Raw genomic sequence first — 26539 nt, 5'->3', positions numbered from 1 at the left:
CATATCAACTTACTTAATTGGTCATTCTAAAATGATAAGTGCAACGGCATTACCTAAAAATTTAGAACAATGCTAAAATTAAAGCTAGCTGGAAAATTTTTGATGAAACATTTTTCATCAGACAATACTGCTGCAGATGGATGCAAACATGACACTAAACATGGATATATTCTCTTCCGTACACACATTTCTGAATCTTATTTTCACAACTAATTGTTCATTTAACAAAACTCCAGCCAATCTAGAGAGTTTTTTTGAGGAAGCTTTTCTTGAATTTTCAAGTGATACCACAACATAGACAAAAAGGTGTCCAGAAAGTCAGTAGCACAGTGGTGTAACACCATCAACTGGTCCAGATCCAAAGATGTGGACTTCAGTCTCTCACATCCTAAACAGACACGCAGGTGGCAAATATATGGCTGTCGTCTCTTCCTTGGAGGATGAAACAAGGAGTTTTCTTTCCTACAGTCTTTTTATACATAAAATATTGATTCAAATCTACTCTGTAATGTTCTATTCCTTCCAACAGTTTTCATTCAAATGAGAGCTGATGTTAGGCCACAGAGAGTCTACTTGCACATTTGTCTCCTGCTTTGCCTCCCTTGCACAAACAGATCCCAATTGGGTTAATTATCCTGAACTCCTCTTCATCAAACACATTTATTATTTTGCAATGTCCCTTCTTTTTGAAAAATCAGGGTTTTTTTTTCTTTTTCTTCAGATTGCTGCAACTCAAACTGATTCTAGCTCCCTAAATTTCTTTCTTGTTACTGTAGTCATATATATCACTATCTTTATAATAGAGCCCGGAAATTTGCATTGAACTAAAAAAAAAAAATGTGTGACAATGATGGAGTTTTTTAATGTGAACCAATAGAATTTAGAAACTGCTAATCTGGGCCTTCTGAAGTTCAGATGAACATGTCTAAATTGTGTATACATATTTCACATTTCTGAGGCTTTATTCCCTACTATACAAACCAGATCAACTGTATGAACTGTGTCATTCTCCAAAATCTAGAGAGTATAAGACAGTAGATTCAGTTATGTGCCAGCAAATGGTATGCGCATGTACCAACTATTTCCATGCAGGTTCTAAGAAAGAACACTTTCCTAAGAAACTATTTTTTACTGTTAATCAAACCAGAATGTTTCATTCCTCAAAGGAATGAACACAGCCCGTTCCAAATAGCAAACTCCCATTATTCTGCAATGGCCACTTATGTTTCTTAGAAGTCTGAAGGACTGAATCAACAGAAAGCAATACCTGCTGGGATAGATTTTTCTCCTCAGTTTTTCCCATCTCCTTGGTTTTGCATGCAGCACTGTGACTGCTGAACAGATGTAACCTGTAAGCATGCTATTAACAGTATTGTATTTGGCTTTGAGAGTGGTTTTACACAGAAAGTGTTTGCAGGAGCAAGCTGTGCTCTTACCGATGGCACGCGCCGCTTTAAAGCACTTGGCTCTCTGACAGACGAGCTTTTGCGAATCTTCTTGTAGTAATGTTATCATCCTCAGTTATCTACACTCGTGGTTGCAATACGAGGGGACTCAGGTGCAATATGAGGCTGCTCAGGTGGCAACCCTTCCAGTTTACATGGCAACACCTCGGACTGAACGTGTCACCAGCGGTCAATTCACCTAACGCTCCGGGCTGCAAGCCGGGGGAGCAGGAGGCAGCTACACCTGCGCTAGAACACCCAGCGGACCTTTAGGAGGACAGATAGCTGGGAGCAGCGCAGCCTGGCAGCTGCACCGGCCCTCCCTCGCCTCCGAGCGCACAGGCCACCCTAGACCCCAAGGGCCGAGTGGTGACGGCTGACGGTCCCTTCTCGTCGGGAGGAAAGGCGGCTGCGTGAGAGCAGCGGGAGGGGTCGGGCCGGGCCGGGCCAGGCCGGCAGCCCTCCCTCACCGAACTGGCAGGCCCAGGAGCCGCCAGGAGCACGGCCGGGCCGTCCCCCCTTTCCGCGGCTCGCAGCGCCTGGGGATCAGCACACAGTCCAGTCCCGTCCCCCCGCGCCCCCGACCGCCATGTTCCCCCTCCCCGCCTCACGGCGCTACCTGGGGCCGCCAGCCCGGGGGCCCCCACCGCGCAGGGGCGGTGCCGGTCACGTGGGCCGGCGGCAGCCCCGCCCCGCCCCAGCTCTGGCAGCAGCGGCGGCGGCGGCGGCGCGCGCGCAGGCGTTGCACCTGGCGCCTCCTCGTCGGCTGGACGGCCGGCCTCGCCTCGCCGCGGCGCCTCTGCCATGGTGAGCCTGCGGCGCAGCACGGCGCGGCGCGGCGCGGCGCGGCGCGGTGTGGCACGGCACGGCCCCCCGCCGCCCTGCGTTACGGGGCTGGCCCAGCCGCTCGGGGCCCAAGGCGGGGAGCGGCGTCGAGGCGGGGTGGGCAGGTGGTGGGGCGGGGCGGGGCGGGGCGGTGCCGCGGCGCGGTGGGGAGCGGGCGCTGGCCGGGTCAGGCCGGCGCGGAGCGGCCGAGGGGCCGAGCGGGCCCCCTCACCCTGAGGGGAGGGCGGTGGCCGGGGCAGGCGTAGCGTCTGCGCTTGGCGGGCGGCGTGTGGCCGTGCGGGTGCGGTGCTGGGCGTGTGGCCCTGCGGGGAGCGGGGCGGGCGTCTGCGGGGGGCTGTGGCAGGAGAGGGAGAGTCTGTCTGTCTGTCCAGAGCCGGTGGGGCCGCGTTGTCCCTCGCTATGGCACGGGCGAGGAGGCGATGTGCCTGCGTGTCCGTGGGTGAGGCGTGGCAGGTGCGTGTCTGTGGGTGAGGCGTGGCAGGTGCGTGTCCGTGGGTGAGGCGTGGCAGGTGCGTGTCTGTGGGTGAGGCGTGGCAGGTGCGTGTCTGTGGGTGAGGCGTGGCAGGTGCGTGTCCGTGGGTGAGGCGTGGCAGGTGCGTGTCCGTGGGTGAGGCGTGGCAGGTGCGTGTCTGTGGGTGAGGCGTGACGGGTGTCTCGCCTCCCTGAGTAACGCCAGAGCAGCCGTAGTTGCAGTAAAGCAACCTGTACGTAGGGTAGGTCAGGTGTGGCAAGAGTGTGTTGTCCCCCGTGTGTACCAGAGGAGCAATGTGTGTATGTGGGTGCGTAAAGCAGCTGGGGAGTGATAGAGGTGTGTTGTCCCCCTGTGTAAAGTAGGGATGAAGCTAACGTGTGTGTCAGTGCACAGAGTGGATGTGGGGTGTTACAGTGTGGGGAGTTGTGCTATATGCTTATGCATGTATAATAAGCTAGGGTGTGGCCTGGGATGTGTGTAGCGGAGGTATGGTGGGACATGAGGTTTATATTACACTTCTGTGTCTATACATGTGTGTATGTGCTATGATTTGGGCTTCAGATATGTGTATATTTGTGTTGTAGCAGAGATGTGACATTATGTGCAGGGATGTGCTATGGCATTGTATATATGTACTTGCATCTGTGTACTACTGTCTGGTACCAGCTTGTCTCTGTGTGTGTGTATATAGTCAACACTGGATGTGGCATAATACGTGTCGTGTATGCTATGGGTGTGGCAAGGATTAGCTGTACTTTTATATGCATGTAGCAGATCCAGGGTATGTGCAGTTGCTTATATGTGTGAGTATGCATAGCTGTGATGGTTTATCTGTGTGCATAGATGCATTTATAAATATAATTTGTGGTACATCTGTGGTGGGCATGGGGTTTGTTGCATCTGTATGTAGGTAGAGGTGGTGTGTCATGGAGCATATGTGTGTGGAGGGTGCAGCAAAGGAGGAAGAGTCGTTGAGATTTGCTCTGGGGAGAGTATGTGGGGATGTGATACAGTACGTGTATGCAGTGAGTGGCAGGGGAGAGGTGTATCATTATGTTTGTGAAATGAAGGTGATAAGGCGTGTAAGGGGGAGTAAGTAGGGACAGGCATGGCATGTTTGGAAAGGATATTGGTATGATCCCTATTTTCAATTACAACTTAAGTGTCTGATGCCTTATTGCTTTGCAGTGATAGTTTTATACAGGAGAAGGTACAACTGCTAGCCTTTCTCACAGAGAAATGCACAGTGTTTTAAGGCAGAAAATCACTTTATGTTTGTGTAATGATAGTAGGCTTCCTGTAGCAAGTTCTGGGGAGAGAGAGGGAGCGCTCAGCCTTACAAAGGGAAAGAGCATATCCCTGTGGTGTTGTAACTTTGCTTTCTCTTCTTCTTTTGTGTGAAGGCTCGTCGTTTGTGCTCATTCTCTTTCTTCTCCTGTGCTTTGCCCTTCTGTTCCTTCCTGATTCTAGCCTGTATGTTTTGAACCTAAGCAAAACAACCTTGAAAACTAAAATGTGAAGTAGAATAAAAATAGGGATAGACTGTGTGGGATTGCAGTACTTGTCTATGTAAAATCATGTTGGATTTGGTTTGCAAAGGTTTTAGGATGTATCTCTTGCTACAAGGAGGAGTAAACATGAGTGATTGAGGCTGTGGATGGTGTAGTATTGGTGAAGTAATTATGATGCGACTTAATGACACATCCCGCTTCACATTAGTATTCCTTCACACGTCTTACTGTATCTTCTCTGGTATATAGTGTCTTAGAAGTCAGTTGAATCAGGTAAATCTATCTCATGTTCTAATCTTAGGAAAAATTACAGACTGAAAAACAAAGAACAAAATATTTTACAAACTGTTTCACAATATAAGACAATATTTTCCATTTACCAAACTCCAGGTACGGAGTTCTCCTTCATGGTCCATTTTGACATTCCTGATTAGATACCTGTAGCAGTCTAAACTCAGTAGCTGTAGAATCTGCAAAGAAGCACTGAGTTGTTGCTGTAACTGCACAGGTAAAAATCTCAGACGTTATACTGGATAAGCTTTACTGCTGTGCTGATTCTTATATTCGCCAGCTCCTTAGTTGCACTTGACAGCTGATAAGAAAAGAATGAAGTAGCAGCATTTTAAAAATTATTTTAATATTTTTTAGATATTTTATTCAATGAATACTTTAACCCTGTAACAAAGAGCAATTAAAGTATGTCTTGTTTAGGTTGTTCTTTCCCTCTTAATTCTTCATAGCTGCATAGTTTAAAATTTAGGAAAGGTGAGGAAGGAAGGAATTTTGACCAATTAACACCAGACCTTTTAGTATATGGAATATCAGTGTTTCTACAAACCAGAAGGACTGTTAGCTTTTTGCTTTCTTATTTTGACAACAGACTGGAAATTGGAAATTTTACTCATCTTGATTAAAATTAAGGCTAGCAGATGTGGAAAGTTTAAAAAAAGTCAGATTTTCACTGAAGCATGGCAACTATTTTTAGGTTAGTGTAGAAAAGTAGTACTAATCTTGGCACTGTGACAATATCAATCTGAATGCCAGCAGAAGGCTACACATTAACAGTACTTCAGCTGTTTTGTCAATTAGAAATCAGAATAACTGCACTGATTTAATGTAAATTAATAATTAATAATAATTATACATATAAATTGTTACCAACTTGTGTAATAGTTCTGGTAGTGTTTCTACTGAATCATAAATACACGTAAACGGGATAAGTAGGACAAAACCAGATGAAATTGTGAAACCAAAGAGTTCTCCCTCACAGTTCAGACAGTAGCCCGGAGCTAGTTTAGACAATAGCCACACCATTCACTTGCATTCTTTCTAATAACCTTTTTAGGAAAGTGATCCGTATACTCCATACATTTCTTCATTTCTTTTCTCTTGATGTTTTAGCACAGTGCAAAAACTGTTACAATTTCTGGTCATACTTGAGCGGTGCATTTTGGGTGACTGGATTTGAATGTGATAGGGTTGGAGTCCAGCTGTCTGTCTGAGCTTTTACAAAACAGCTTTCCCACTTGAGCTTTTAACACAGGGTGGGATATTCTAATTGTTTGTAAAGCTTCTGAGAAGGAAGATTGTAAACCGAATAACTTCTAAATGGTGAAAATCAGACTTACATTCTTTAAAATGCAGGAACTCTTTATCCATTGTTACAATAGAAAAGGCATTAAAAGAGTGTAATGATGGACTTAAAATTCACAGCGTACTGGTATCTCCTCTGTCAATTCCGCGTTTATTTTTCAGGATCAAGAAATTACTTGTATGTCTGTCAAAGTTTAAAGTAGTTGTTCTTGAGATTGAAGAGGTTTTTTTTTTTTACTAGTAGTTTGTGAATATCAAACTTTTCTCTCAGACTCATTTTTCAAAAAAAATGTACTGTGCTATGAATGTCTGAAAATCTGTGTATATAGTGTGAATCTACAAGATGGCGTAAAACTAAATGGATTATTTTTGTGATGAGATGAATTTTAATTTGAGTACAGTCCCTGTGAATGATGTTGCGGTGGAAACTGCCTTCTATTTCAGTATGTGTGTGTAGAGTCTCAAAGTTACTTGAATGGTCGAAGTGAAGTATCTTTCTCAGGTGTTTTGAACTTAGGCTTTTGCAAATTGGATTTGTGCCTGATGCCTAAGGAGGGATTTTTTGTTTACCTGCTCAGGAAAAAGAAAGCACAGAATCGGTAAGATGCATAAATTTTGCTGACTCCAATGACCTCCTTCCTATCCTCCCCGCTCCTTCCCCCACCCCTCCAAAAAACACCCCAAGCAAAACTACAGTATGAATTTAAGCATTTAAATGGACTAAAACAATTTCTGTTGGGTACAGAGAGGTAATGGAAATGTAACAATAGTCTTGTTGTTTAAAATACAAGGGCACTTCAGCTGATAACAATCAACTACAGCCTGTCTCTTGAGTGATTCCCTCTGGGTTGTTATCTTTGCCTTGGAGGAACCACTGCACTCATGCTAGAGGAGGACTGGAACTGGAAATGTGCCCTTTTCTGGGCTTGTGCATTTATGACTACTTAGAACCACAAGCTGCTGCTGTGCAGCCCACGACAAAGTACTTAAAATTTGGTATCAAGCTGCTACCCTTAAAATGTTGGCCATTCTTAATGGTATACTCTCTCTTCCTATCCCAGTGTTTTCCTGCGTTCTCCTTCAGGCAGAAGGAAATAGTAAACTATGTTTTCATTGGATTTGATTGCTGTTCAACTGGTTAACCAGTATGTTCTGTAAATTTGAATCTATAAGGAGACAAGACATCATCAAATCTGCATAAATGTGAAACTCTACCAGTATATCAAGTTTGTCTGTCTTCAGAGGTTGAAACTGAGGTCAGAGCTTTGCAGAGGAAAGGGGTTTCCATATCATGATTTGATGTTGTGTAGTAGTTATCTGAATATTAAGGGGCAAAATATCTGAGTGTGCTTGTAGTTCTGAAATGGTCTATAATCTACTTCTTAGGCAAAAGTATCACAGTTATTTCTACAGAATTTCAAGAACCATAAATTTTGGCAAATACTAGCAATTGAGTGCCTAGTTTCTCCTCTAAATCTCAACCTCTTACCTTTCTTGGAACAGTTTGAAAAAGGTGTTTTGAAAATACTTCTATGATGCTATTTCCTTTGAAGTCAGTTATAATTGCTGCTTGTAATCATGAAGAGGTATCTAATTTTGTCTCTTATAACTGAAAGCTTTTATTAATTATGTACTACATATATGGTGTGTGCAGCCGCAACACAGATTTTGTCATCTTTTTTCTTATTCATACTCTAGGGAGATTGCCTTGCAGAGAAGGTTTCCTCATCGTAATAAAGATTTCACGCTCTCGGTACTAGGAAAAATGTCAGTTCTGACATAGTGTTTATGATGCAGATCAAGCACTCCTTTGAAACGGCCTTATATGTTAAGTTATAGAGTAATTCTATAATATAGAGTAATTTCTGTAATGAACTATACCTTTTAAGTGTCAAATATATTTTTGAAGAGCAGTTATGTTGGGGGGCAATATTAGCACTCAAAATCTTTGGTTCACAGGTGCTTAGAAGAAGGGATTCTGTTTCAACTATGCAGTGAGGACTTAAGCTGTAATTTCATTTCCAGTTTGAGCCAAGTACAGTAAGGAAAATAATTGCCTTTCTGGATGTGGGATTGCGTGGCTGGAGGGAGGATGGTGTCAGTCTAAACTAGAATGGTACAAACTCCTGGGGAAATGGATCTGCAGAAGAATCTCCATGTGCACCCTCTGGGAGGATTTCAGGTCTCCATTGTTATGCCATCAGTGTGTTAGCTTGTATGGAGTATTGGAGACTGGGAATAAAACTTGGCTGTATGTATGGGAGTAAAAACAACTATATGAAGAAGTGATGATTCAGAGGAGGAGTTTTGAAGGGTGTACTCCTAAGGGCTCTGAATCTGTGATGTGGATTAAATTTGTATGGCTGAGACTAAATGGCTACCCTTTACCAAATATTGCTGCATTAAAACAAATGGACACCAACTTTTCTCTTGGCCTGATTTTTCAGCAATGTATCGTGCTCTGAATGTCTGAGAATGTGTATTATACAGCATGATTCTAGAAGACTGCATGAAACAAAATTGATTCTTTTTGTGATGAAACAAATTGTAATTTGAGCACACAGTCCTTGTGAATGTTGTGATGGAAGCTGCCTTACAATCTGTTCCAGTATTTCTGCTTAGTCTTGAAGTTACTTGAGTGGTCAAAGGAAAGTACCTTTCTCAGGTGTTTTGAACTTAGGCTTCTGCAAATTGCATTTGACTCTCTGCTTGGTGCTTAAGGAGGGGTTTGTCGTTTACCTGCTCAAGAAAAAGAAAGCACAGAACTTGTACGATGCATAATATACCCTTGTGACCAGCTAAGGTCAACAGTTGCTTCATCCATTTCATTTTAATCTTCTGCCACAGGTCTGTTGATCTTCAAGCCTGTAAAGTAGATGATATGGATTTCCCTATGTTCCACTTTAAAGTGATTTGTAGATTTGACTGTTATTGAATACTTTATTTTATTTTTTAGGAATAGTGCCTAAATGCTTCATCATGTACTGCTTTTATTTGTAAGTGCATAATCTTAAAAGAGGAACAATGGATAAGTATCTGGAGAAGGAAATATTCAGTCATTATTTTTTTTAAAAGAAAACAAACTGAAGAAAAGATTTACCAACCCATATATGTCTAACAGATGATGAGGATAAAAATTCATCCAACATGTTTTTTCAGCTGTCTCTTTATGCATGTTTACAGAATAGACAGGGATACAATTAACAGCTTTTTCATTTTTTTCCTTGAAACAGTAGTTGCTGGATTTATTTTAATTATGGTTTTATTTTTTATTTTCCTGAGCTGAACCAGTCTCTAGTCATGAACAATTAGGTAAGGGGTAGCTTATTTTCCAATGTGGTGCAGGTTTGTTTTGCCATCTATTATAGCGGTTAGGACAAGATGCTTTAAAAGACTTTAAAAGTGTCAACTAGGTAGATCATAACCTGAACGTAGGGTTAGTCTTCCATGTAGCTCCTAGCTCAGAGTAACATGGGGGAAGCAGAAATTGCAAACCTTTTTTGCAAATAGTGTAATGCCTGTTTCTTTCGGTTAGGTATTGGATTGAACCTAATGTTTTCTGTCATGCGGGCTACCAACATCGGTTACATGAGAGTATTGATAAAAGGCTATCTTTCAGCTCAATTTTAGGCCTGCAAGTAATCAGGTCAATCACTAATTCTGCAAACCACTGGATTTAGACTTCATAATTTTTAACAAGCTAAAGTAGGAACTATCACACCCAAGTCAGTCTGAGATATTGACGTGTACAGAAAACATGCAGCTTTGAGTTTGTTCTGTGCCTCTTTAGTTTGTGTCAGAATTTACAATGAATTAAATGTTTAAATAAATCTGTGTCACAGCACCTTAAATAACAGTGCGGGTAGGACAGCAGTATGTGAAAGTGTGCTTAATATCTGGGGCTAGTTCAGAGGATTGCTGTCTCTTTGGTGACTTTGTAGGAGGCGAGGTTGTCTTGCATTAAAGGATGGTCAGCTCAGCTAACAGGTCGCGCTGACCTGTTAGGCCTTAATACCTTGGCTGCTTGCAGTACTTAAGCCTTACTCTTGAAAAGGGTTGATTGGTGATTTTCAAATATGTTGTTGGCAGTAGGTGACTACCTGAAAAACACATATGGAAGGGTGACGTGAGCTGTTTGGGTCAACTGAGAATGAGCGGGTGCACTTGAGCAGGCAAAGCAACCTCCAAGCACCTCCTGCTCCATGCAGTTGAGTTGGAATGGCCAAAGGCCTCGAGATAGAGTTGTACAGCTACAGACATCAGGTCTGAAGTTCACAAATGACCTTGATCTGTCACCCAGTGAGAACAGGGCCTTGCAGAGCCAGACCGATGCCCTCCAGTAAAATGTGAATGATGTGGTCTGAATACCAGTGCTGGCAGAACAAGAATGATGGCTCTTCTGGAAGAAAACCAAGCAGCAAAGTGGGCAGTGTAGCCAGCTGCTTCTGCTTGGCAGCTTTTATTATATTGGACAGCACTTACTCTGGGGAAACTTTAAAAGCCATATGGCCCATATAGGCAGCCCTAGGTCAGTAGAAGGCATTACAGAAAGACAGAGAGATGTTCCAGGTAGGTTTGATCTTGCTCTCTGAAGGTGAGGCTTAACTGTTTAAGACAACTAACACAGTAAGAACAAAAGGCTTTCATACGAGGTGTTGGTTTTGATCAGTCAGTTTGACACACTGCTGGATGAGAAAAGATCCTGAGGAAAGACCAGTGCAAAAGGTCCAGTGGGTGTTCGGCAGCAAGGAGGAAGCTGCAGTCTTACCGATGGCAATGCCCTGGGCTCTGGTAGAGGGTGTCCAAGGGAAAAAAGGGGTTAGCGACCACAACAGACCAGGACAGCTGGAATTTTAAAGCGCACAAAGTCAAAGGCTGAGATGGAGCATGGTGAGCAGCTGGAGCATAGGAGTGAGAGCCTGGAGGGCGGGTGGTGTCTGTGTGTTGAAATAAAAGACTTTGCCAGTCTGTCTCTGCTCTAGATGAGTTTGGTTTGAGATTTGGAACCTCACCTTTCAAGGTTCACTTTTCTGTATAGTCAATAAAATGATGATGCACCAAGCTTTACCATGGGTTCTAATTTAACACCGGCCCTGTGCCATAAGCTGTTGTGTCTTCAACATCACTTGTTTCAGTCCTGTTGGCAATGCATATCCATTTGCCTAACACTTCTTTTGTTGCCTAGATACGGTTACATTTTGCTACTTGCGTGGTGTTAAATGATTCTGCCTGTCTAACGCATTAATTGTACATTTCTGGAGGGAAGCGCCAGCTAGCAGCAATTCTCTGACCATTAGAGAGCACTCTATAGTGTAACGTGAGATAATGCAAAATATATAGTAAAGGAAGATTCCCCCCCCCCCCCCCCTTTCTTCTTCCTCCTCCATTTTTCTGCTGTATTTAAGTACAGAGATTTTTAGGGTGCCATTCATTACTTCCCCATAGCAGTTCAGGAGCATCCTGAGCAAAGCTGGTCTGTTGGCTTTCCTCCTGCTGTAGTAAGAGGCAGTTTCAGTAGCTTGGTGAAGGGGAAATTGCACAGTCAACAATTAGGCGTCTCCACTGAGGAGGAGAGATGTGCAGCAAGCTGGTGGGTTTTGTGTTTGTTAACAGAAAACTGCACATCAGGGAGCTGAATAAAACTTCAATTTTATTTTTTCAGGAATTTTCTTTAAAACATTTTGTTCTTAAGATGTCTATTACTGCAAAAAATAATACTAAATAAATATTGTTCTTGCTAGTGAAAACCTGGAAGACTTGATGCTTTTTACATATGGCAGTATTTACAATTTAACTAGGATGTTTGCTCTGATAACTGTAGAAGAATTCAATCCGTACATTTCCCTTCTAAGGTACTGTCTCCTTTGGTGGCAATGACCCAATGTTGGGTTTTATTCCTGTCTTGATAAAGAATTCAGCCATGTTTTCTGTATATATCTGTCTTCTCTTTTTGCTGACGTCTTTGGGGTCTCTCAGACTTCATCTTCCCTCTTCCCTAAATCTACCTTGACCCATAATTACTCACTTTAGCACACTACTAAGCAAGGCTATTTTTGAGCATCTGTTTTTTAACTTCTTTTGATTTGAAAAGTTGACAGGTTGAAAGCCCTTAATCTATGCTGATTTCAGTGGAAGTTAGATACATAAATATCTCTGTGGAACTGAGCCATGATGGCTATGCTGCTAACAAAACTGTTTCATGTGTAAAGAAAATAGACCTCTTCAACAGAGGACTGAATGACAACTGAAATGGCATCATTAAAAAAAGTAAGGACTATCAACAAAACTAGTAGTGTAATCTTATTTTGTTCTTGAAATAGTAGTCGAAGGGAATTTCTAAATATTTTAAATAGGCTTGATAAAGCGGGATGAATATTCCTTTGTTTCTTTGTAGAGAAAAATGAACTTTCTTGAGCATATTACAGTTCTTTGCCAGACCGGGTATAAAGCCACAAATGTGCAACTCCATCAGAAAAGATTTCTTCAACTCAGTAATTCTGCTGAAAACAGGAGAGCTTTATTACTGGCTGTTAGACCAGAAGAGAGTAATATGTGGTGCTTTTAACAGTGGCAAGCTGACTGCAGTGTACCGAGAAGTTATATTCTAGGACTAGTGGCAATTAGTATGTTTAATAATATGGAAGGGGAGGCAAAACAGGGAGTTTATTCTTTCTGGATTTAACAGATTTGCACAATGGATAATTACACAAAGATTTAAAAAGGTATAGTTGCTGAAGAAATTTAGTGTAAGCAGGTACTGGGTAATTTTTTTATGGAAATGTTCCCTTTTTAGCTCATTATAACCAGTCTTTCAAAAGTTACCTCCAAGAGAAGTCAGTTAAGGAAAGTAAGAAATGGCTCAAGATTCAAGTGATAAGCAATTACAGTTTTCTCTCGTGGGTTTTGTTTTGTTTGCTCTTGCAATTCCTTTAAGAATGTAGAGATTTTCTGTATCTCTTCTTATGTTTACAGGAAATTCAGAGGTGGTTTTAGAGTAACATTTATTACATATCTTCAGTCTCACCTATCCTTTTTCCTTGTGCACAGATTTGGTCTGTTGTATTTTGGGATTTTATGTAGTTAAAATGAGACTTTTCTAGAGTTTGAGATGGCCTGTCATTAACACAGTCAAACTTGCTACCAAATGCAAAAGCAAAGAAAGAAGAAATATTCTTTCTTCATGCACGGCATTCTTAAATATTATTTTGTATTATTGTATACAGGTGTTTTGAGAGCATGTTATTGTCAGCACTATCTGTAACTGAAGAAAAAAATCATATTTGATGAGGTTATTAGAAAAATTTTTACAGCGATTGAACACTTCCTCGACTGATTGGTTTTGGTGTGGTGGTTTTTTTTAATAAATCGAAAAGAAAACTAGAGGTTATGTGACAGTCAAGTAAAAAATAAAAAGAATTGCATTGTGTACTTCAGAGAGGTAATACATAAATGTACTCAGGGTATTTATTTAATTGATGGAAGTTTTAGATTATCAGGAAATAGTCAAAGAATAAATATCGTGTTTGCACCTTCTGCCTTTTCTCTCTACTTGCACGCATCCACAATCATGTTACAAATCTTCATCTAGAAGATGACTACCTCGGTTATCCTGTGCCTGTTCTTCATTTGGGGGAAAATTAGTCTTGAAGAACCTTTAAAGAAGTCCCTCTTCTTCCGAGATGCAAATGCAATATGACTCTAGAGGGTAATATACTTTTTTCAGAGTAAAAGAGTACTTTAAAGAGATGCTTTCATTTTTCAAAATGTTCTTACTCCTTAAGAGTAACACTTTATGATATAACTATAGCTAATGCATACAAAAACACATAAAACTTACTGTTTGAGGGAAAACAGCTTCAGATCTGTTTGTGGCCTCATCTGACTTGTGTAGCAGGCGTGGTACCTTGGTGTCTGGGCAAGTCACATACTTCTCATATTAAGTAGTAAAACCTGCTTTTTTTTTTTTTCTTTCCAGTTTTAACTGGGATTCCTAAATGCAACCATATTGGTCATATCTGCTGTCATGTGTTCAAAATAGTTTGTCCATCCAACTTTAACTTAAAATCTAAAGATACCTCACATAAATCTATAGAGACTACTAGCCTTTTTCTCATAAGACTTGCCAGTTTGATTGTAGGTTTAGATTTTCAGCTTGGCCCCAGTAGAAAAATATTTACTCTTCCCAAAAATCTGTGCTATGATTTGTAGTGATTTGGCTTTTTAATGCAGGAGTTGATGAGTAGTTGGAAGTACTCAAGCCTTGAGCACGCATTGTAGCTGTTTCTATCAAATAGTAACTTGCTTATACCTTACTAACGTAAATGCTGTGTCGCCTTCACACACTGAGCATATGTCCATGTTACTGTAGATCTGGGGATCTACGGCGAAATGAAAAAATGAATAACAGCAGCTTTTCTTCTGGCAAAGTGATGGCGCACATATAAACTAGTAGCAGTCTGCAAAGTAGCTTTATTTAAAAATATGTACTTATGCATATAAGCAGGAAGTATATACTAGATGATGCATATTTTGAGGAATTATCTGCAACCATAGAATAATTAAGTTAAAAGAGGATTTTTAGTGGTTTGTGATAGTGAATGTTCAGATTCCGGACCAGGATTAATGAGATCTAAGTTCACTTGTCTGTTTTACCACAGACCTTGTGTGCTGTCACAGAGGTAACTTCCCTTTTTGCAACGTAATTTTTTTTTTAACCTGTAATGCACAAGAATATTTCCCCACTTTGCTCTCTAGTGATCTTAAGCTCTATGAGGATGGTGCATGTGTCTCCTTTATCTGAATGAGTGCTGCAATAAACACAATTACTGTTTTGACTGTTCTAAAAAATTATCCAAATATATACTATTGTTTTCAGGCTATAAGCTGCAAACAGTGAGTAGCAGGTAATATTAAAATGACATACATGCAGATAATAAACAAATCTATGAATTGCCAAGCTCAGAAGCAGTCAGCCAGTTCTAAAAGCGGTCTTGATGTACAAAGCGTATTTCGGTGTAAAGGCTGAACATATTGACAGAGGGGGGTATTGGATGTAGAGCAGAACCAGAGTAAGCCTGAACCTGTGGTCAGCCATGTGGAACTGCTTAAAGCCAAGAATGTCTGTCTTCTGAAGGAACTAGAATTGTCCTATTGAAAAATATATGCATAGGTGTTTCACGCTTTGAAAGTCTGTAGTCACCAGTCTGTGAATAATTGTGCTGCCCCAGTTGCAGGAAAAGGAAGCTCGGTTAAACTTGTTGGTCCTATAGAAAGTTGACAGTTTTATTGTTCTTAGATGTTTGGATAACTGTGCGCAGAGGTGGTGGGTAAATAAAGTGGCTTTCGCTGTTGTGTTGAAACAAGAAGTACGCAGTTCAGACCTGAAATCAGCCTAGGATGTACTGGAAGAGAAAAAAGGTTCTTAATGGCAGTCAGAAGGAAATTCAAGTTTTTTAATCTTAGTATTTTTTAGGGAGATGTTTTCAGAATTCGTGGATGTGTACTTCCTGCTGTCTCTTTTTTATGAAGACAAAGCCAAGCTTTTATTCAGCTTTTTTTCATTCTTTGCTTGATGTAGCTCTTCTCAGAACCACCTCTTGTTGAGCTTCCTTTTTTTCCCTTCCTCTTCCCTGTGCTGTTGAACTTCCTTTTTTTTAACCACCTCCTTTTCCCCTTCCTTGTTCCCTTCCCCTTCCAAGAAGCAAAGCAAATAGTTACCAATTATGTGATATGTGTTGATGGTAGGATGGACACAAGGGGTGATACCCTGATGCCTGAGTCAAGAACAGCACATTCTTAGTGAAGGACAGAGGAAAGATTTCCTTCAGTTGTTTTTCATGTTTCTGTTTTGTGTCGCTTTCATAGTTGCCTTTAGCATTCAGAAAACTCAGCTATTTTGGATCCCTCTTTCTGGCTTTTGTTTCTGGTAATGTGGACAGCAAATGGACTCCATAAAGGTCTTCTCTTTACAAGGAAAGTGATTGCTTGTAAATTTGACTTCCCCCAGTCTGTGCCATGGTTCCTTAAATTCTGATTTGCCTTCTGTTTTGTTTATTGCTGTGTTCCTCTGGCAAAATTTCGCAAACCTAAATATTTACAGTAAGTTAGTGTGATTCTGGTCAATATCTCCTTGTTTAGTTTTTCTGTTTAACTTGACTGATCCTTTTCTCCTTTTGTGGAAATGTTTTCCTATATAATCTTAGAATTGCCTGCTTTTCCCCTTGGGCATTTTCTTTCAGTCTCTCCACTTTCTTTTTCTTAGGTGTGTTAGTAATATGAAGTTCTGTGTGAAAGGTATTTTCAGTTTTTCTTCTAGCATTTCTTGAGGTGCTTCCCTTGCTTACATAGCAGTTGCTGTCATATCCGAGGCAGTAAATTCTTTAAATCTTTAGATTATTATATTTTATCCATATTTGCATACCTGGGCCAAAGTATTTACACTGTAGACAGTGAAGGAAGGGACCTGAATAACTGGAATGCATCCAGTTTATCTTTTCTGTAATGGGACAGTTTGAGGACTGTGCAAGTAGGTCATGTTTGTATGTGTCTTGCTATTGCTAGGAGTTTCACTACTGCCTAAAATACTTCTTTATGGGGTGTAAATGTGGGTTCTGATTGCTTGTTTAATGATTATTAAGTTGCTCCACAATTTTTGTGCAGTTAAATCTTAGTACTAGTGAAGAGCAGGTGTATGCGTGGGTGTGGCCCTGTTGTGTATATTGAAATAATTTTACAGTATTGCCAACTAACATGTTGAAAACTTGACATTAAAAGAATTAAGCACCTAAGTAGAAGGTGAAAAGACTCTATAAAGTTGTTTTTCTTGTGCTCTTTTTAAATTATGTTTTTCCTTTCTATTTCTAGGTTTTCTCAAATAATGATGAAGCCCTTATTAACAAAAAACTTCCCAAAGAACTTCTGTTAAGGTAATCCTACATACTGCGTTAAGGAGTAAAAACCTGAGGATTGTACATTGCTCATGTGGCTTACAGGCTATCAAGTGCTATTCATTCTTTCTTTCTTAAATCTGTCTTGAAATAAATAGCAACATATCTGATTTAATTCTTGGAATTCTTGAACTTGTTGTCTCTTGATTAGTCTTAATTTGTTTTAAAGTGTTCAAGTTATACTATATCATGTAAGTTGTCATTTAATAGTGATCTTTTCCTTGCATTTCCAGAAGTAAAATAAAATATCCAAAATAGTCTGGTGTAGAGAGTAGTCAGCTCTTCCATGCTCCACAATGTTTTATCTGGCTGAAGTGCCTATAATCCTTTCTCTAATGTAGTTCATGCTTTTCCTGTCATGAACTTTGTTATAACAAAATAAATATAAAGTCAACTTCAAAACTTTCAGAAAGTCACTTCAGTGAAAAGCGCAGCCTGTTACCATTACTGCCAGTCTGTGTTATGTAAGGTAGAACCACCACGAGGAGTTTTCTTACTGTAGTCATTTGGCTAGTCATAAATTTCATCAGTGTGCTGGTGTGTGAGTAGATCATCTTTGCAGGAGTTAGGTACAACTCCAAGATCAGTACGTTCAGCCCATGGTTGAGACACTGATGGATGTCTTCGCGCTCTCATCTTGTTGAAAGTCGATTTCAAGCAAAGTGTAAACTGCCCAATGTGGAGATACTGCTTGACTGGATGTGACCCCTTCAGAGCTGGAACTGAACAAAAAAAAAAGGGGGTATTCATTTATGATGGTGCAATTACAGTTTTTAGTGATGGTGTCATTAAAATTGAGCTGATAATTTGTTCTTAATAAACTAAAGAGATGTTTGGGTTCGATCGTATGTCTGTCATTGCTTCCTGTTTGATTTGAAGTGGGAGAATGTCTCAAATAATGGTATTTTGCATCCTGTGTCTGAAGAAAGTGGTCTTAAAACATTATGACTTCTTTTAGTGTCTGTACTATCACAATGCCCTCCTGGTGGTATTAAAGAAGCAGTCTGTTGTTAAAGGAATTGAATTTTAAAAGGATTTTCATTTTTGTTGAGAAATACTCATTCCATATGGTGACAGTGTTGTAAATTAGACTTGTAGAACTGTTTAGAAAATGTGATTAAAAGAGACGCATCACTGAATGATGCCCTGGATAGAAATTCTAATAGCTTTGCTTTGTCGCGCTCAATGCCACACATGAACCACAAAAGTCAATTTAATATGCTGCCTCCTTAGCGAAGAATCATAATCTGCAAGCACTTCTGTTCTAGCAGTAGAGCTCTCCAAACATCTGTGGTAATGACTGTCCTTGTCACTGTTATGGGTGCTAAGTGTCCTATTTATGTAATTCAACAGAATTTATTGATGTGGTTTAGACAGTGTAAAGTATTGTGCACAGAGATAGTAAAGACATCTTCTTTTGAAAGAGCTTATTGATTATGTAGTATGCCTCTGTCTTCATTGTAGGATAAAAAGAAAATGTCTGTGAAGCTATATAGGTATTAAATTCCTAAATTGTTGTGTCTATGCTAATGACATGAGTAGCATCTATAAAATTAATGTGTTGAGGTTAACTGATAATTCCTGCCTCTAACTTCTAGATGTCAGTTTCTTGTGTTGTATATTCCAACACCAAATTTGGTAAGTTCTTTAAAATGCTGTATAGGGAGTAGCTTGTTTGTTTCATTGAGCAATACGTTTATTCCAACATATACCTTACTATACAGGACATTTTAAAGAACTCAGCAGGAAAAAAACCATGTGCAAGTAACTGGACAGTACTGGTGGCTTAGCTGTTAGTTCTTGTAATCAAAAGAATTTACAGAGCAACTCGGAGGATATATAGGCTCACCTTGGATTAGACCAGCTGAGGAAGTAGTGCAGCTGGACACTGCTACTACACTAACTATCGTGGCAGTGTCTTAAGAAGCCTTTTGTGTTGTTGAATGGGCTGGAATGACAAAATAAAAGAGCCCAGGCCAAGCATGCACAGAACTGATTCAGCCAACCATCTAGTTCTTGTGTGCCAATGTCCTTTTGCAGTTTGCAGTGATGTACCAAAGTAGCATTGCAGCTGTAGCCAGGAGAGTTGATGATCTGAGAAGCTGAGTTGGGATGATCTGCTTTCTCAGTAAAGACCACAATGATCTCATGCTGAATGCTGGGATTCAGGTGATGGTTTGCCCATAGCTAGAGAGAAATAAAGTCCACATTTCTTAACACCCACAATATTGTGCTGACCATCAGGGCTTTGGAATGGAGAGGAGGGGGATGGGTGGGAGAGATGCTCTGTAAACCGCCTTTTGGAATTGTACTACTGCAGAGACAAACTCACAAGGCTAGAAGCAGAACCTGTTGGAGAGAGTTTTGTGATGGGGCATGGGTATGAGTTCTCACCCCTGCAGAGTGTAGGTACCTAGGGAATTTGAGGGCACAAACCTGGCTGTCTAAAGGATTATCAGTGGGAAATTTGCTTTATGCTCCTGCACATAAATTCTGTTGAAAGGCTGAGCCTTAATGTCTTTCAACACCAAAAACAGTTCATGCTTGTGCTACAACATGTTTTAAGAATGTTTTGCTGTGTGGTTATGACAGGAGAAATTAAATATTGCCACACTGGGTGTAATTAATATCCTAATTATTTTTACTATATTAACTATGCAGTCTACATTTTATTTAAAAGGAGAGAAAGCCAGTTGCAGTGGAAAAAATTTTCTCACAGTGCCAGAACTGAGTAGTAAATACTGTTGAAAGTGTCATCAAATGCATTTAGTTTGTTGCTTGCTTATATCAGATACGTATGAAGACTGTTGGAAAGCACTACAGTGATTTTTAAAAAAAGTAAAAAAAAAAAACCAAAAAACATAAAACTTGATGTATGGAAAAGAGTGGTTAAGATCTTGTTACAAATATCTGGAAATGAAAAGTGAACACAATTTCTTCTATTGCAAGAATTGGTCTTGTTTTCATCTGCATCAAGTATATAAACTTTTGTAGTCTGATTATAACAAGCAGTCCAGTTTTTTTTTCTCCAAAATTGAGGAACCTTTTTCTGTTGGTAGACTCAGGAAGTACTACCACTCTAAAATGTATTCATTTGTTGCTATAGTTGCATACTCTAAAGTTGAACAAAGTAAGCCCTTGGTCTTATAATGCAGTTCTCATGCTTTGTCACGATTTTTATTTATTTATTATTATTTATTCTAACAACTGGTATTAGATTGGAAGGTTTTCAGGGCAGTGTTATCTCCTGCACATTGTCTACAGAATATTTATTACACTTGTAAGTAAATGAAACCCTCAGCTTCTCAGGCAAGAAGCTCATTTGAAAGGATATGAGACCCGAGGTTATTTGTTCCTTCTGAAGTAGACCCAGATAACTGGGCAGAGGAGGAAGAGGGTATCTGACTAGCAGGGAGAGTGGGGGTTTTGAAGACAACTCTGGTTTGGAGGGACCAGTTGTGCTTTGAGGTAAGTAGAATAGCTTGAGTGGAGAGAGAGGTGTTTCATTTGTAACTTTTTTCTGGTTTGCAGGTGTTTATTTTTATTTGTAATACTGGAGTAATTTTTTTTTTCCTGTGGAAGAAATAGGCTGCTTCTAAAAACTTGGATTTGTAGTACTGTTCAAGCTAAAAGAAAAATGATCACCCCTGTTATAGCTGTTGCAGTGCTATTAGTTTGCCAGTTGGCAAGGAACACACTTTCCCCTCTGCTCTTATATATTACAAGAAGTGAAAGGTTGAATAAATGCTCAATTGTATGATGTTTGAGTAAGAATCCTGCGGAGGTTTTATAAATCATGTACTTTAAACAATGTTTTCAGACAATTGTTGCTTTATTTTTTTTCTTAGACTGTGTGTTCATCATTTGATTATACAGTACATTAGTTGTGGTTTTGCATTGGTGTCTAAAATTAATAAACCCATATCTATCATCAGAAGAATCAGAAATCAAGTCAAGAGATAGACTATTGCAATTTTGACAGTAACAGCTTTTCCAGTAAGATGACACGGCCCTGAAGAGGATCATCTTTTTCTTCCTTGTAAATTGCTGGAAAAAAACAAACAGAGTTTTAAAGTTACAGATAAGTTTGAAAAGCATTGGAAACAAAAATCTTGAGTGTAATTAATATTAGAATGTTCTGACTTTCCAACAGCTTCCAAAAATATTTTTGTTTTGTGCTTGATTAAAAAGTGGTAATACATGTTTGAAAATGGCAGTATAGCTTGTACTTTTGACATGTAGAAGGACAGCTAACATTTGTTCATTTATATTTTAACTGTGCTATAAGGTTTTGCATGAAAACAGCAAGCTTCAGGAACAGAGTTGTTTATTCCTTTCAGCAACTTGAACTTTTTTCAGTTTCTTTCTGCCTACGAAGTACCAACTTTGTAAATTGTACCACAAATGTAGAAGCTATTATGAGTTCTGCTGTAGATCTTACTTACTGGGTGCATGTACTTGAATAATAGGTCTTAGTCATCAGACTCAATTTTGAATGCTCAGTCAGACTTAAAAGAGGATAAGCAAAGTTTTGGGTCTCAAATTAGGAGGGGAACCCAGGAATTGTGATCCAACAGCAGCTTTTCTTGTATGTAAGAATATGTGGCCTGTGAATTGGCTAGTGAAGCATTGTATATGTTTTCATGTTTCTGTTCTTTGTTTTTACTACTGCACACTGCTTTTTGCTCAGCTTTTAGTGTGTTCATTATTGTAGAGAAGAAAAATTACCAGAAGCTTAAAATAGTGAATTCAAACATAGTATTTGATATATTTGAAGTGATGCTTTACCATCTGTGTGCTTAACTGTGGGGGAAATAGGAGATAAATATAGCAAAGGTTACAGTAAGGAATTGTCATAATGCCATTGGTATTTCTTAGCTAGGCACTGTAGGTGCTTAAATGGTCCACAATTGCTGCATAATTTGGATGCTGTATCTTATTGTGCAAAGTACTGACTAGTGAGTCAAAGAATAGAAAAATACAAACTTGTCAGAAGAACTGTTCTTAGTTGGTAAGTGTTTTATAAGCAGACAAACAACGCATGTATTTTGAAGGGGGGGAATCTGTCATCTCAAACATGATTCATAGGCAGTATTTCACCCTGAGCAGCAAAGACTGCTGTTCAGTGTTTGACAATCTCAGGAAAATATTCCAGTTTTATAATGCACTTGCAGTCTTTTATTTTAGACCATGTTTTGCATCTCTTTGAATTCCTCTATAGTAGTCTGCTGAGCAATTATATAATATAGCTATTTAGAATCAGAAACAACCAAACTGATACAAATACATGGACTGCATTCATACAGATTATGAATCAAATTGACTGTATAGGAGTTGCTTATGAAAGTAAAACTTACTTCCTTTCTGTATATTTACACAAATCTATGGTTTCTGTAAAGGGAAGTCTAATAGTGCCTTGTAAAAGTAACTTGCATTAAGTAAAGTCCTTTGATTTAGCATTCCTGAAATATATCTGTCCAAGGAATTAGTGCAGAGCAGCTACAACGCTCCAGTCTCACACTAACTACACAATATTGAAAACTCCTTTAAATAAGGGTGTGTGAGGGAAAAAATTTGTTAACCAGAAACATGGAGACTAACATTGACTGGAAGCAAGCAAGAACAATACAACTGATAACAGCATAATATAAAATCCAGACTTGTTCCAGTAGTGTCATATACTCATTTCCAGTGGTCCTTACCTCCAAAAAAAAGTGATCAGAAAACCAACCGAGGAAGTGATCAGAATGAACCACAGGCACAGGTCATGGACAAGATAAAGTCTCTGGGAAGAGATTAAATATTTTGATCTTTAGCTAAGGAAACAACAGAATGGTAATTCTTTAGGACTATTTAGGACTTACTGGGTTTTCTGAATTCTTACCTGCTTTAGCAGCAATTGATAAATAATATCACACTACTATTCTTATTTGTTTCAACATGAGTTACACAGTGTTAAAATGGATAGTCATTTAGTTGCTCTGTGCATTCAGCCTTCAAGGTAGTGTATCTAACCTCAAATACACATTGAGAATGCAACACGCTGCAATTTTCTGAATGATTAGCTTTTGTTAGAAAATTTTCCAATTATTCTGAAGTAGGAATGGGTTTTTTAACTTTCCGGTGATTTAGCTCAGATTCAGGACAGAACTTGTGCTCTGTCTGAGAAAACAAAAGATTCAACAGCTTGGTGGTCAGCATACGCCCTTCAGAATATGGAAAAGTTCTCGCGTTGACCTTTTTTTACACTGCTACATGTATTATTTGTCTGCTTATGAAATTCTTGTCAAGATCAGTTCCAGATGCAAGTTTATATTTTTCAGTTCTTTGCCTCATGAGTTGGCACTTTGTATGCATTTTCTGGATTCTTTGTATGAGATGCCGAACACTTGCAAATTATTATTGTATCAATTAAGTTTGGCCATCCTCTATTTAATGTTTAAGTTACTTGGTTTTGTTCACAAACAACAAATGGAAGAGTAAACTTAAAACTGAATGTTTTGGGAAGAGATGTTTTAGATGGAATTCCTTAGATGGTCTCACTCATATTTTTAAATAACATAAGCAGAGAATTGCACGCCAGTGCTCTTGTATACTGTTTTAATGCAGAAGAGGAGATTTGGGAATGGAAGAGAGGTTTTTTTTTTTCCTGTTTTCCAAGGTGCTGAGTAAGATTTGTGAATTGTGAAAAGGAAATACTTTAATGTTTCTGCTTGAACAATTGGGACTTTCTTATAAATGGAGTGCTTCAGCATTACCTGGTTCAAGTATAGATTCTCTCTCTCAGTAAGAACATGCTTGTGAGAAAGGGTTAGCCATACTGGAACAAACAGAAGTGAGTAACAAGCATTTGGAGTAGGAGCTAAAGGGGGTATAGCAATGACTTACACAACTCTTAGAATCATACATACCATTTATTTTGATGAATTATTTTGTTGTTTTATTTGCTATTAAGCTTATCTTTGAATCTGTTCTCTAGCTAATCAAGAATTAATTCCATTTAGAGCTTTATTTACCTTGGAACTGGAGTCTTACTTGAACTCAATCTCTTGATTAACAAATTGTCAAAGCCAAATATTCAGAAGTATCAGTGATATAAAGAAGTCATGCTTCTTAAGAGAGGCAAAGGGGGAAACATTCTTCCTCATTTCTGTGCTGAAAGTGCCATCAAAATATAAATGTAATTTAAAAGATACTCAACTCTATTTAAAAAACCAGTATGTTTATTAGATATGGATGCTAGGCAGTTTAAATAACGATACCAAATGCTTTTTTTTTTGTCTGTAACTCCTGATGTATTTACAGAAGAGGTGATCTTTCTTATCTGTCTTCCTGATGCAGACGTAGGGATGAGGAAGAGAAATCTGTTGTTTAAGGTCATCCTCCAGACCAGTAGCAAAGCTACAGGTTGGGTGGAGTCTACCAAATCCTAGTCCAGCGACTGACCAAAGTTCCTATAAACTTTATGGCTGTAGCGGTCGTGGTTTATGGAGCATCCTTAGGCTGCGTACCACCAGGGCATCATGTTATTTTTCCATATCTCCACCTAGCCACTAGCATGCGGGGTGGGTATGGTTGATTTTTGGCTGTTTGGTGCCCAAACTATCTAATTCCTTCACTTTTGGGAAAAGATAGACCACAGGATAGTTGGAATGGCCAGCAGGTTGGATTGGGACTGTGGGCTGCAAGTTAAACCACTCTGAACTAATCATTAGGCTAACTGAATTTATTTAGTAAGACGTGTTTTTATTGCCAAATTTGTACTTCATAAAATCACGTTGTAAAAAATAAAATTTATATTAAAAAAATAAATAGCTGAGGTTGGAAGCCAGCTCTGGAGATCATCTAGTCATGTAGATGTGGCGCTTAGGGACATGGTTTAGTGGTGGACTTTGTTGTGTTAGGTCTGTGGTTGGACTCGATCATCTTAAAGGTCTTTTCCAACCTAAATGATTCTATGATTTTAACTCTCCTGTTGAAAACAGGGTTATCTAGAGCAGGGTTGTTCTTGGCATTGTCCAGTGGAGTTTTGAATATTTCAAAGCATGGAGACTTGATAAACTCTTTAGTCAGTCTGGTCTGGCATTTGACAACACTCCCAGGAAAAAAAAGCTTTTCCTTTCCTTAAATGGAATTTCTTATTCAGTTTGTGTCCATTGCCTCTTTTCTGGCATGGGACACTACAGAGCAGTCTGTCATTTTCACTCCCTCCTGTCAGGTGTTTGTACACACTGATAAGATGCCCCCCAAACCTTCTCTTTTGAGGCATGTTCAACATGGTGCTCACCAGGACCCCCAGGTCCTTTTCTGCAAAGCTGCTTTTGAGTCAGATGGTCCCCAGCCTGTACGGGTGCATGAGGTATCTCCCTCAGGCTGTGCCTCCTTTTGTGAATTTCTTTCTGCCTGTAAGTAATAGTAAATTTCTCATTTATCAAATGCTTTTCTGTAAGTTAGAAATCTTCAGTTAAGTGCATTTTTCTTTACAGAGTTATGTCTACTGGTTGCCTCAAACAAAAACAAAACAAAAACCCCAACAGATGACTTCCCCCCCTCCTCCCCCCCCCCCCCCCCAAAAAAAAACCCTGAAAACCCCCCAAACAAAAAAAAAAACCACAACCCCAAATCACAAAAACCAACCCCTTTCCCCCCACCAAAAGCCTGTGCTCTAGATAAGAGCATCTGTAGCTGAAACTTTGATTAGAAACCTTGCTAATGAAGCTAGAGGGTCATATGAGCTGTAATCTGCAGGGTTCTAGAAACTGCAGAACACTAGCTCATAAAGCACTTACAAGAACTGATAAACTGGACAATCCATGGGGCTTTTAAAGTTAGACATCTGGATCATCTCCCTCTACAAATATTCCAGTTTTCAGAGGCATGAAGGATATTGTGGAGATGTTGATGTACTTGAAGGATGAGTGTGGGCGTGTTGGGTGGAGTCCTAGCTTGTTACCACTTCATTTCTGGGTAAAACACACAACTTACCTCATCATTTTGTTTGAAAGATAGTGTTTGGTCTTCAATGAATATTGTCTTGGGAAGGGAGAAGGATGATTTTTATTTAAAAAAAAAACAACAACCAACAACTCATAACAGAGAAGGGATTCTGAAACTTTCTACTTCAGCTTTCCTTTTGGAAGCACTGCAGTGAGATTCCTAACCTGTATTATTAAAGACTTAATGATGTTAAGAGTCTTTCCTAATAACAGTTGTTACAGTTTTTCTGCTGAACAGTCTCATGTCTTGCTATTATGTGAATCAATATAACCAATGCAGTGAGGCAATTGCTCAAAATTATTAGGTCAGCAGCTGTTTTAGGTGAAACAGAGCTAAGCAAGGGTTTTGAAACTGATTCTAGCATGTTTCTGACCTTTTGTGAAACATTAGATAAAATCTGTTTCATGGGTTGAGCTTTTCTTAGGCAATTACTATATGTAAGTTTTGTGTTCAAGTCTTCAACTTGACTTCTAAAAGGTTACAAAAATATGACCTTTTAAGTTGCATTACTCATCCGTAACATCCAAGTAAATATAAATCAAAGACACAACAAGGATGCATTCATGTGATATCTTCTGTGTTTAATTTTCAGACTGAAGTTACTCTGTAATTTACGTAATGTAGTTGTATATACTAGTTATGTAATTGACCCTGCCAAAGAAATTGCCATGTAATGTAGTTCATAGAATCGTAGAATGTCCTCAGTTGGAAGGGACCTGCAGGGTTCGA

At 39.5% G+C, this 26539-nt stretch overlaps 1 protein-coding gene across 1 annotated transcript in view; it reads left to right on the top strand.

The window, feature by feature from the left end:
• Positions 1-2131: 2131 nt before the first annotated feature.
• The window catches only part of FBXL2 (F-box and leucine rich repeat protein 2), a 57654-nt gene continuing 33246 nt past the window's right edge, over positions 2132-26539 (top strand). Inside the window, exons 1-2 of the mRNA XM_064444025.1 lie at positions 2132-2252; positions 16731-16792. Of these exons, the coding sequence (XP_064300095.1) occupies positions 2250-2252; positions 16731-16792 (65 nt within the window). The 5' untranslated portion in view covers positions 2132-2249. The remainder of the gene's footprint in view (positions 2253-16730; positions 16793-26539) is intronic.

The sequence above is a fragment of the Phalacrocorax carbo genome, chromosome 2 (genome assembly GCF_963921805.1).
Source record: "Phalacrocorax carbo chromosome 2, bPhaCar2.1, whole genome shotgun sequence".
Classification (NCBI taxonomy): Eukaryota; Metazoa; Chordata; class Aves; order Suliformes; family Phalacrocoracidae; genus Phalacrocorax; species Phalacrocorax carbo.
The sequence above is the reverse complement of the archived record's forward strand: the minus strand, read 5'-3'. Positions and strand labels throughout refer to the sequence as shown.